The sequence below is a fragment of the Brachycentrus maculatus genome, unplaced genomic scaffold, assembly GCF_059751285.1.
Source record: "Brachycentrus maculatus isolate JH-2025_06_01 unplaced genomic scaffold, ASM5975128v1 h1tg000337l, whole genome shotgun sequence".
Lineage (NCBI taxonomy): Eukaryota > Metazoa > Arthropoda > Insecta > Trichoptera > Brachycentridae > Brachycentrus > Brachycentrus maculatus.
This window is the reverse complement of record NW_028281086.1, coordinates 230,612-243,715: the sequence shown is the minus strand read 5'-3', so window position 1 is coordinate 243,715 and position 13,104 is coordinate 230,612. Positions and strand designations below refer to the sequence as shown.

The 13,104-nt window shown below is 33.0% G+C and overlaps 1 protein-coding gene across 1 annotated transcript in view; it reads right to left on the bottom strand.

Annotated features, from left to right (window-relative positions):
* Positions 1-7,531: 7,531 nt before the first annotated feature.
* LOC148303952 (uncharacterized) overlaps positions 7,532-13,104 on the bottom strand; it is a 225,301-nt gene continuing 219,728 nt past the window's right edge. The window contains exon 6 of the mRNA XM_088269087.1: positions 7,532-11,012. Coding sequence (XP_088125213.1) covers positions 9,636-11,012 — 1,377 coding nt within the window. The 3' untranslated portion in view covers positions 7,532-9,635. The remainder of the gene's footprint in view (positions 11,013-13,104) is intronic.

Genomic DNA, 13,104 nt, shown 5'->3' with positions numbered 1-13,104 from the left:
AATACAATATCCCTGATTATTGAAAAGACCTATTGTTTCGAAGCTCTGCAATAAACTTCGACCCCTAGTTCGTGGTGTTTTTATAATTTACTCCAGAGTGGACTGTGAATGGACATTTTGTTTGTGTGTTTGACATCGGGGCTAAATATAAGTATCGCGGTTTCTGCTCTGTGAATACGGGGGTAAGTGTAAGTACTAGATTGTGTCATTAATTTACGGGGCGGGGGTGTTTATTAATTGCCATTTATGGTAAAAATCACGCCATTCGGAGAATACCATGGCGTTCGACAATCCACGCGTCGGGAGAATCGTGCGGAAACACCCTTTGTTCCGTTCCAAATCCGATGATTACATTTCAATATAAAATATTTTTGTAGATTCAAGATTTGTTCGCTAGCTGAGTACACGATAGGAAAAAGCTGGGGCGATGACCGATTATTTGAAAAAAAATATTTATTTGAAAGAAAGCTAATTTTCTGAATGGAAAGTCGAACTGAAAAATTTCACTTTGATTAAATAAATAACATGTTGAAAAATATAATTAAATAGTTTTTTTTCTTCTTTGACACGTTGAATGCCGGCCTGAAAAGCTAGATTTCAGGATACGGCGAAATCATAATTATATATATATATATATATATATATATATATATATATATATATATATATATATATATATATATATATATATATATATATATATATGTATGTATATATATATATATATATATATATATATATATATATATATATATATATATATATATATATATATATATATATATATATATATATATATATATATATATATATATATATATATATATATATAAGCAAGTCAAAAGAAAAGTTATGCTTTGGCCGTCTCCTGAAATCTAGCCTTTCAGGCCGACAAACTTCAGTTTTTATCTACTTAGGTTTAACATAATGTATTTTAATATTTTATCTATGTAGATTTAACATAATGTAAATATTTATCACGCGTTAAAGCGTGATCGGCCATCGGATGACGGGCTGGATCACGCGTATACGCGTGACCGGCAATCACCGTGTTAAAGGAATAACTCGCAAAGCCTCTACTTTCAGAGGCTTGTCTGCAGGTAGGATGTAACGACGGGGAAGGTAAATGTGAAAAATACTACACAAACACCCAGACCAATTCAAAAACGAAATCTTTTATTTATTTATTTTGCAATAGCTAATATTATAACTGCTAGTAGTTCATTTAATATTGTAGTGGTTAGCATGTTAGGCCCCGGGTTCGAATCTCAGGAGGGCCGAAATAAATATCAGTAATTTTTCTAGTAATTTCTCGGCTACCGTTCTGGAGGTCCCGGGTTCGATTCCCAGGGGGGGTAAAATAAATATGAGTGATTTTTTCACTGTAATTTTATTAAATATTACCCTGGACTGGTACCTGAAGCGGAGGGCTGATCACCTTTCCTTCATGTGTAAAACGATCAAGATAACACTGCGTTTATATGACGCAGTGCCCTATGCACCATTGGGGTGCGGATAAGGGTTTTATTTATTATTATTTTAATTGTTCTAAGCTTCTATAGGATGCAGTGCCCTATGCACCATTAGGTGTGGATAAGGATAAGAAGAATATTAACTCAAGAGGCTTGTACATTTTCGCGTTAACTTTCACTAGCTTGACGAGTATGGGTATGTAACTTTGAGTGCTTTAGTCATAATATATCAGTAATGACCGTTACTCTGAACTCCTTCAAATGAAGGTTATCTGCATTCAATTAAACATATGCTACTTTATTTGTGAAACTGTAGCGTAGTATCCTGCCTTCAAATGGCCACAAAGGTGTTGACTTCACGTCGTTCTGACGCAGTGCCCTATGCACCAATTAGCTATGTATGTATGTAATATTAGGGGCCAGTTAATTAGCTAGATATTGCATATACTTTGATTAAGTTTTGAGTGTGCGCTCTTGATTCAACCATTACTGTGTTACTTTAATTTGTTCATATTTTAAAATTTTTATTTATTTTATTTTTGTTATGGTTAAATTTTTATTTAATTTATTTAATATACTTGCCAGATGTCCAAACTATACTGACATTTCAAATATGAAAAATCAAAATATTGACAGTAAAACATTGTCATCATATAACACACGCATGGCTACACTGTTGGCAATATAAAAAATTAGTAATAATTGAACCAGTGTCTTATTATCTGTAGTTACTTTGAAATATGTCAGTAATAGGGGCTAGGTCAGTGTTAGGGGCGTTTACCTTAGTTACAATAATAGTTTTACTAATTTAATTCATTTGCTAGACATTTCTACTTATGACAATCGTAAAATTAGTTTCGCTGTTCTCTTCAATAAAGAGATTAAACTCTTGTGCTTGAAGAGGGACTTACACTTAATATTTATTATTCATGTTTGTGGGTGATATAATTTATCTTATTTTATAAGTGTTTTTTTAAATATTTTCAGTGTGTTTTTTCGATTAACATGATATATGAGGCATTTAATTGATTTTTCAGCATTTTGATGTCAGCTCAGCGACGAAGTTGACTTGGTTCAACCACAAATAACTATAATTCATAGATCGATCGTAAATGGTAGTGTACGCCGCTCCGCTCGTACTACACATTTACTTATATCGCTCACTCCTTTCAAGAACGTCATAAATAAAAAATCGACAATTTTGAGTTGTGCATGTTTTCGTAATGCCCAGAAAATGTACTATATCCCAGCAAAAGCGGCATATTTTTAACTTAATATTTACCCGCTACAGGGCAGAAAGTGTTATTTTTGCATTTTGAAAAAAAGGTATTGTTTAATTATTTTTTTAAATATACTAAATATTTTTCAAATGGAGAAATAATATTCAGGTTTTACCTAAAAAGATCTATTGCACAGTAAAAAGTTAAATAAGTGGCTTGATATTTATTTTTAATACACTGTATTTTATGTTTGAACTTTAAAAACGTTCTCCTGAAAAATCAATTTTTTTGATTTATGACGTTCTTGAAAGGAGTGAGCGATATGGGTAAAAGCGCAAAGTAATACCAATATGGCCTCAGAAAATTGCATGAGAATATTCAATTTAAAATACCCGATAATTTTCTTACTCAACAAAATAAAAACACTCCAGACGTTTTTTTTTTTTTTTTTTTTTTTTTTTAAAACAACGCGACACTAATAGAAATAGAATTAAATTAATTGTATATGATTTTTGCAGGGTTAAATTTGGATTTTCACGGCCTTATGGTGATAGCTTTTTCAGGAATGTAATAATTTGTAGGTAGATTTTATCTTAAGAGAGAAAATTAGTACATTCATATACATAGATTAATGGAACATGCTTTTTAAAATATTTATGATTTAAGTGTTTGCGGTAACAACCTTATCGTAATATAATCTTTTTAAAAGGGCTAATTTTGTAATTTTATTTTTGTTTTAAAATGGTCCCGATTCATAATTTCTACTTTACTGATGTATGTATATTTTTAGATGTTACATTTTTTTTATACGTAAACATATTTTGTATACAAAAATTGCAATTTTTTTATTATTTTAAAATGGACTTGTTTCGTAATATCGACTTTTCTGAAATATACTCGGTTTCCGATATCTTTAAAAAAAGATGTATACTTATTTTATATGCAAATTGTACAAATTATGTAATTTTATGAAAGTAGTTTTAATTGGATGAAAGTAGACTGAATGCAGTCGAAATGCGATCTCTCAGAAGAATGTGCGACAAAACGATGTATGATAGATGTACGAATAGTGAAATAAGGAAGGAATACAAAGCTGAGATAAGCGTTATCGATAAAATTAAGAAAGGTGTGTTGAGATGGTTTGGACATGTAGAACGAATGAGTGAGGAAAGAACGGTAAAACAAATTTATGAGGCGAATGTTAGCGGGAAAAGAAGCAGAGGAAGACCGAGAAAAACTTGGCACGATCAGGTATGCCAAATACTTGAAAGTGGTCAGGTTAGGAGTCGTAACAATCGGCGGGTATGTATGAGGAGATGCATGAACGTGGAAGAGGCGAAGAATGTTTGCAAGGACAGAGTGGTGTGGCGCTCTATTCTCTCTGCCTACCCCTGCGAAGAAGCGGCGTGATGGTTAGTTACTTTTTTTTTATGTAATTTTATTTTCGTTTTAAAATAGCCCTTTTTCAAAATATCAACTTTACTGGTATATTTTTAGGTATTGCATTTTTATATGTGTTATTTGAACTTATTTTGTATTAAACATAAGTGCAAATAACAAAAATAATTATAATTTTATTTTTGTTTCACAACGGCTTTTTTTTCATAACACAAGCTAACTGATATATTTTAAGGTATAACATTTTTATATGTGATATTGGAATTTATTTTGAATAAGGACCGTCAGTCCATTTGATGATATATACATTCGTTTGATAATGCCATAACAAGGCGAAACAATTGTCACAATATTATTTTTTAATGTGTTTTTGTTAATAAAATACAACTTAGCAGACTCAAAAAATCTGTGTTTGATTTAAAAATTAATACATAAAATAATAACATATGTCTACACGGTTGCGAAAACTGGGTTCAATGAATTGAAAGAGATTTTATCCTTGAAACATTTCTAACAATGTGTGAAAAATTCCTAAACAGTGTTGGCGTTCAAATATTCGCATTCAATGTCAAATACTATGCTCGGTTTATTCGTTTCACGGAAGAAATGAAATTACTGCGGTATGAACTGGCGAAAAAATTACTAAAGAAAATATCAAGTGGGCGACAAATTCTATACATGAAGGCAGGCAGGTTTTCCCGTACTGTAATAATTTGAAATTGGTAATAATTATTATTCCGCTCCGGGGTGGTATGTGTTAAAGGGTGGAGGCAGAGCCGGATTGAATATTTTATTGCCCTTTTGCCACATTTAAAAAAAAAAAATTCTCTGAGTAGTTGGAAAACCAGCTCATTTGCTCTGGATGACTAGAATCTTGAAACGTCTTTTTAAAATTGAAGTTTGACTTAAATTTAAACATCACTTTTTCTTAAAATCCATTATGACACGTGTTTCGATGCTTTTAAGAAAAGTGATACTTACCAACTAAAACTTTAATTAATAATATATAGATATTACCGCAAAGTGACTGCAGAATGTCACGTAATATTGTCTGTATTAATATTTTTTCAAACGTATAATACATGTATTTAATAGTTTTTTCAGAAAAAATCCTACATTTTTTAAAATTTTCGTTGTCTTCCCCTAAAACATGGTGTGTATGTTAATTATCGACAGTCATCGTGGTGTACTTGGATAGACGGTCGATTGCAGAACTATCTCCAGTTCGCGGGATCGTTTCCTGCTAATACGCAATAATTATTGACGAAAAAAATTTAACGTCCCGTGTGAAAATTCAAATTATTATTAAAAAAGTATTAAAAAAATGTGTCTACCACTTTCCAATTTTTCCTCATTTTTATCAGTTTATTACACACCTCTTAAGTACTTTGTGTGTTTTTACTTAAAATTATAAAATACATTTGTGAGTAACAAAAATAAAAATGAATAAGTATTAAAAACAAATATTATTTTTCATATATTTGAATAAAATAAATACTGCCTCTGGTGTAAAGTTTGTTTTGTGATCGCATCCAGCCCTGTGTGTGTGTGGGCCCCCCCCGGGTGCTGGTAATATTTTAGGGGTCTACCGAGGTTGAGAATAAAAATGATATCGATTGAAACTTTTTTGTCATAAAAATACATAATGGGCTTCATACAAATAAACGAAAAGTTACATTATTATACAATAAATTATCGCCTCAGCGATTTCATATAATAATGAGTCGATAAACTCGGTTTATTTAGTTACTATATTATTACTATATTTATTTATTATTATTTAAATACAATTAGTATCTATTGACCTCTACTTGGATTCTGTCTGTTCATTTCCTTCCACATCTAAGCCTAAAATAACTGGTAGGTAATAATACTTGTAACAAGTAAACAATCAACATATTATTCCATAAAGTTAATGCCGAATCAATAAATAATACGTATAAGATATAAGTAAATAAAACACAAAAGAATTGGCAATTTCCTTTATTTATATACTAAATTGGCAAATATTTTGTACAAAATTCTCGATACAGTCCTATAAAATTATACATTTTTGTATTAAATTACTATTCATACGTATTGTTAAATAATAACAAGTAAGGAAATATATTTTAAATATAAAGAAAAACAACGTTTTATTCTCCACGTAGAATAATGAACAAGTATTAAAATAAAATATTAATTACAAGTTATCTTCTATACAATTTATACAAGCTCTGCGATATAAAGCACATTTAGGCTGATATACTAATTTGTTTTATGATATTTACATTAGTAAAAATAAAATATGAATTTACTGAAATAAATGGCGAGTAAAAAGTCCTTCCATGTAAAAATAAAACTTATCATTGGTCTACTTTAATGAAGCTATAGGTCCAATACGATATTTGCTCTTCTAACATTTCGAAAGGCTCCAGAAATATCCAATAATGTATTTTGATTGTTAAAATTTACATGTTAAAGAAAAGGTTTATAATTGGGACTGTACCGCCCCACAGTGGACTTATGAGTGGTCTTCTAAGGGGGTAATAAGTGCCTGAGGTGAACGGAGGGGGCAATGTTGAAAAAAATATAGATATTATTTCCCCTTTCTGTCAGGGGATTTTCTATAATAGCAATTTCATTCGCTCCGTAGTCAGATTTTTTTTGTTAAGAGTACTGGGCCAAAAACGTTGGAAACCCGTGTTTTAATATATATTGTTATGAATGAAAGTTGACAGTTGATTTTTTAATGTGTTAATGATAGATATGTATTTAAAAATAATTGAATTGTACGTTAAAAAAAGTGGTTTGATTTTCTTATCACATGTGTATATTAACGAAGTATGTATATTATTTAATATATTTTTCTATCGTTGTATTTCTGGAATCAAATTAAATAATTATTAAAAAAATGTGAAGTAAAGAGTTTAATAGCAAACAATTCATATCCACGTCGATTAGACCTTCAACAGTATTGCAGTACACCATTCATATTTTTATAATCGTACATATATCAATTATTAGCAATAACTCTCAAACAAGAGAAAAATTAATTATTGCGAATTTTAAAACACGAAAATATGTCGTTGTGATGTATGAACACATTAATCTTATAATATAAAGAAAAATAGTCATGCATAGTACCAGTTTTACACGTGCCACGTCATTTATCCTTTTTCAATATTTTGCTTTGCGATGCGTTATGAATATATTTAAATTTAACCAAATGATATGTATTTAGAATAAAATTTAATTTATGCACTGATATGCGACACCTAAAATTAAAATTCTCAAAATTGTGTTATTAAAATATTTCACACTGTTTTTTCGGTATTGGAAATCTGATTATAGTAATGAGAATATCATATTTTATGCAGAATCAACAAAAAAGGAATTCTCATTTATGTAAATTGAATTGCTCAGTTAGATATTACATATTAATATGACGTCGCACATCGATTTATTTTCCTTTTCTAGCTAGCTTTCAGACAACTCGTGAAAAATATAAAAAAATAAGAAGAAAAATAATGTACATTTTCTGTCAGAATTTAACAGCTGTTAATTTTTTTCATAGTTTGGACGGATACAACCATTACCATTCAAGTCTAGGCGGTAATGACACAACGTAAATCAAAGTTGCGTATGTTTTATTTCGATGATTTTTTTTTTATTTCGGCGTTAAAAAAAAGTACAAAATATTTTCTTAGATTGCGAAAATTGTGAAATATTTGGACACATTCAAAATACAACAGTAAATAAAATAATAAGTTAAATTATAAGCTACATAAAAAATTAAAATCATGATTTCAGGCGGGTCTTAAGTATGTGAATATAATCCAGGATTCTCGGACCTTGCACACAAATAAAAGAGTTTCCATATAATTTATATTTGAAGCACTAACTTTGTGATTTTCCATTTTATAATTAAAATGTAACTTTGTTTTGACTGAACAATCAGTCTTGATAAAGAAGCGGTTAGCTTCGAAATCGGTAGACAATATAATTAAGTTATAATAAAATATTTATACTGATTTTAAAACAAAGTTACATTTAATTATAAATGAGTTTCTGCTTAATAACTTGGAATCATGTAAAATTACAGTATAATTGTGTACTTATTTTTTTGAAAAGGACAGTGGTAAATTTATAATGTTTTCGAAGTATTTAGGATAAAACACCTGGTTTCTTGATAAACGAGTATTTTTAAAGAATGTGAATTCATTTTCTTGAATCAATGCCTTGCTGTTTAAACTTCTAAAGAATGATGAACAAGTGTATGTGTCAAGTCATAAGTTTATAGTGACGACTTTAGTCGAATCAATAAAAGAAATAAATGAAAAAAATAACATAAAAGTATTTCATTTTTACATATACCAGTATTCATACAAATTATATGAATACATTATGGGAAAGAATATTCGATCCGAAATTATTATGTTGACAAATGATTTAAATGACGTTTCAAAACATTTTGATGAATCCTATCAGTCGCAGCTTGCAAAATTGTTGACATATTATTAGTGAATTATCATTCTATTGGAAGCACAATACATATTACATTATTATATTTATATTATATAGGAATACAGGGTTGCCCCATGGATTATAATGGCATTCAAGGGCGTCACACAAAAGCAACATTATCCGAAAGGGTTCAACATTTACATGAATGTGTAAATTTTACATTATGATTTTTACAAAAGCCTCAATATTTTGTTTACATTTTAACTTAATCTGAAAACAAGTAGGTGTTATAAAATTTAAACAAATTTGTACAAAATAAACTTATTATTAAAATTATTTAATATGAATTTCTACTTATGAGTATTACTTTAAATTAAAAAAATACATTTGTAATTTGTACTACGTTGGAAAATATCAAATCAGATACACAGTATTGGATAAAATTAAAATAATTATTTTTAATTATATTTTGTAAAACAAGATTCCCTTATCTTTTTTACAAATAAATAAAATTTGCGTAATTAACTAAATTAGAAATGAAAAATATAAAAAAGGGTTTTAATCAAATATTTTTGATTTTAAATTAAAGTTTTTCATAGTAAATACCAAATAGTGTTATTTACTGAGAAAAACTTGAATAAAAATGGATAGATATTACCACAAAGTGACTGCCGAATCAATTAATGAAAATATTTTTGTATATTTATTGATTCGGCATCAACTATGTGGAGTGACATGTATTTAAAAAAAATAACACTTGTGTAAAACCACTTAATGAGTTTTATTCAATTTATTTTGACTTGTTTCGAAAACTACAAACTTTTGCTCGTTAGTTTTACTATTCACCTGTAGATGTAAACATCTGTAGTTTTCGAAACTAGTCGTGTATAATAAAATAAAACACAATCAGCTGTATTACCAAAGTGTTTATTTTTTTTAAAGTAATGAAAATATTTTGAATACAAAAATATACATTAAATTACATCGCGGCTAAAGTAATAATTTATCGGTGTCAGGAGAAATATATTTTCTACTGGTAAAGTCGTTTATATTTGGGCTGGCGCTATAACAAGGCGGTCAGGCGTGCGGCACTACGCCATCAGGAGAGGATGCAGCGCTCGTCCTGCGGGCGCAGCGCCCCCTGCGCCCCCGCGGGCGCCCGGGAGCCCCGCGCGGGCCGCAGCCGCGCCGCCGCCACCGAATCGTTGGGCACGTACGCTATCCGCACGCCGCCGCATGCGCGCCGCGACGGCAGCGAGTACAGGTCGTCGCTGCTCGAGCTGCTCGAGCACGTGGAGCAGCAGTCGTCGTCCCTGGCTGGGCCTCCCGGGACTCTCGGGAGCCCCAGCCCGCGGTGCCGGGACTCTCGCGAGCACCCGTCACGGTCGTCATCTCCTTCGAACCCCTTGTTGTCGTCTCCTTGGAATCTTACGCTCAGGTTAGCTCTACCTTTCGGTGTACGAGGAGCCTTCGCGGGAGAAATATCCATTACTTTCCCTGGCGCAGGACTTCTCGTTAACTCGGGCATGGATCCCGTTTGAGGCCCGTTTTGTCTGCCTTCCTCCCATTTGAGAGCGTCCGCTAGCGTCTCCATCTGCAGCGGGTCTCTTCTCTTGTCTCTGGACGCATGCCATTCTTCTTCGGCGCTATGTTCTCTCTCTAGAAGTACTCTGTCGAGGCTTTTGCTGTGTCCCGGGACGAAGGAGCATGCTGGCGCTGGCGGTGGTGGGGGTACAGGGGGTGTACTAGGTGGTGGAGGCGGGGTGGGAGGTGGGCTAGAGGGAGGAGATTCAGGAGGTTCGCTAGGTGGCATAGATTCTACGCACGGAGTAGAACAAGGAGCGTCTTCGTCATTTTGGGAGTAAGCGAACTCCGCTCTTGCTGTGTAAGTTTCAGCGGGCGGTGGGGTTTCAATACCTATGGGGCTAGAGCAAATAGTAGGTCTAGGAGATCTCTGGAGAGCTCTTCTTCCCATTTTGGGAGATCGCATAGGCGTGGGGCTCCTGAGAGACACGTGAGCTGGCGACCGCACGGGGCCTGGTAGAGCTTCTCCAGGCGGTGACGGTGGCGGTCTGGTACGCGGGGGTCTAGGGGGGCGGGCCCTGGGGCCGGAGGAGTCCGAGGGTGTGGGCGGCTCGCCCTTGGAGCACGCGATGGAGCAGTAGATGGCCCCCTTGCGCGGCAGGAAGGGCCGGCCGAGCAGCGAGGCGCGGCAGGTGTGGCAGCAGAAGCAGCGCTCGGCCGCGTGCCAGTGCTGGCCCTCGTGCGACATCTGGCCCTGGTCCACGCCGATGGGCTCGCCGCAGGAGTCGCAGTACTCGGCGAACATGGCGTCAAAGCAGTCCAGGCAGTAGGGCCGCTGGTCGCGCATGATGTAGCGCTGGCCGCCCAGCTGCCGGTCGCATTCGAGGCACGCGAAGTGCTTCATGTGCCAGGCGCGGCCCTCCGCCTCCGTGCACTCGTCCGCCAGAATTATCTGCAACAATTCAAAATAACAAAAATATATACAACTATTTTATTTGTATTTCAAACAATTTTATTTGTATATTCTCGATATTATTAATATTTAAAGCATTTACTTTGTGGTTAGTCATTTTTACTTATTTATTTTTTTACAAAAATGTTAATAATATTAGTATTTAACCACTCACCGAGATTTTTATGTCTACCGGTTTCGAGACGTACCCGTCTCTTCGTCAGGACAATCACTATGGTGGTATTGTTTGCATGCTCTAATAGTGATTGTCCTGACAAAGAGACGTGTACGTCTCGAAACCGGTAGACATAAAAATCTCGGTGAGTGGTTATATAATTATATTATTAACATTTTTGTAAAAAAATAAAAAAAAGTAATTTTATTTGTACTTCTTTACTTAGCTTATATTACATTTAATACGAACTATTATTTACATTTAATTTACATCGTAAATACTGTGGAAGTCCAAGAGGGAGGCCTTCGTTCAATTCTGGACATAAGAAGAAGGTTGAAGTAAGTAAGTATTTACATCTTCTTGTAAGAAGTGCACCTTCGTACAAGGTTTTGCAGATCTTCTTTTTATAAAACTTTTCTTTTTAAATTCATTCAGACTCTTTTCATTCTACATTCAGGAATCTCATCACCAATAGCGAAATAAGTTTGCATTTTATCAATGCAAATGTAAATCAAAAAATATTTTAATAATTGAACATTCTTGTACATTTCCTCAAGGAAGTGCATGTGAACGGAAGACAGCGGGAAGTTGGAGTCACAGGGGTCAGCCGAGGATCTCACGCTAAGCTGAGCAGTAATTCTGCTACGTACTCATACATATAAGTGTTGATATTAAACACACCATTTCAACCACTTTCTCCAGTGCAAAACATTAAGAAATATGTAATTGTGATATCACTCACTCCTTTCAAGAACGTCATAAATCAAAAATCGTAATTTTTCAGTTGCGCATGTTTTCGAAATGCCCAGAAAATGTACTATATCCCAGCAAAAGCGGCATATTTTAAACTTAATATTATATTATTAGATTAAAACCAATATTTTTAGCTTTTCCACTTTATTTTTATTTGACCAGCGACCGGGTTTCATCGTTACGACGAAACCAGGTCGCTGGTCAAATAAAAATAAAGTGGAAAAGCTAAAAATATTGGTTTTAATCTAATAATATATTAAAAATGCAATTCCATCACGAAGTGTCAGTGGATAATATAAATCTTTTAAACTTAATATTTACCCGCTACAGGGCTGAAAGTTTTGTTTTTGCATTTTGAAGAAAAGGTATTGTTTAATTGTTTTTTGAAATACACTAAATATTTTTCAAGTGGAGAAAAACCTTCAGGTTTTATAAAAAAAGTTTAATAAGTAGCTTGATATTTATTTTTTAATATATCGCATTATATTTTTAAACTTTAAAATCGTTCTTCTGAAAAATCGAGTATTTTGATTTATGACGTTCTTGAAAGGAGTGACGAATATCAAGAACTCCCATTCCACAAACGGTATTTGTAAGGCGCTCTTTGAGTGTTCATAGTGTTAAGTGACTTGTTTTTAAGGGTTGAACCATGTTTTATTACATTTTGACATCTCAATATAGATGAAGAAGAATATGGAAGCCTGGGTATTACAGGTCTTATGACCAGGCTACAAAGCCTGATTAAGTGATCACTTTACACACGTGCAACGTTCACCATTCTACCCATGACTGAGAACCACACTACTCAAATATTTGTGAATCAAATATTTTAATAACCTTCCTACGGATGTATAAAAAAGAATATGTTAAATACTTAAAGAAAAGTCCACACAAAAAAACACAAAAATACTGTAGGTACATCCTTAATACATCCCTGTATTCGATAATCTTAATTTTCTTTAACCCCAGGTAAAATTTGATGTAATTGATTTTTTTTATCTAGTTTTTGTAATGAATAAATAAGTTTTCTTCAAAATAAATTTATGGTTTTCTAAAAAAATGGGCTCTCAGAGCAGCCGACCGCTTAATGAATTATATTATTGCGAGATAGGCCTTAAGTAATATAAATAAATATTGATTGTTAGTCCCTCTCCAAGCACAAGA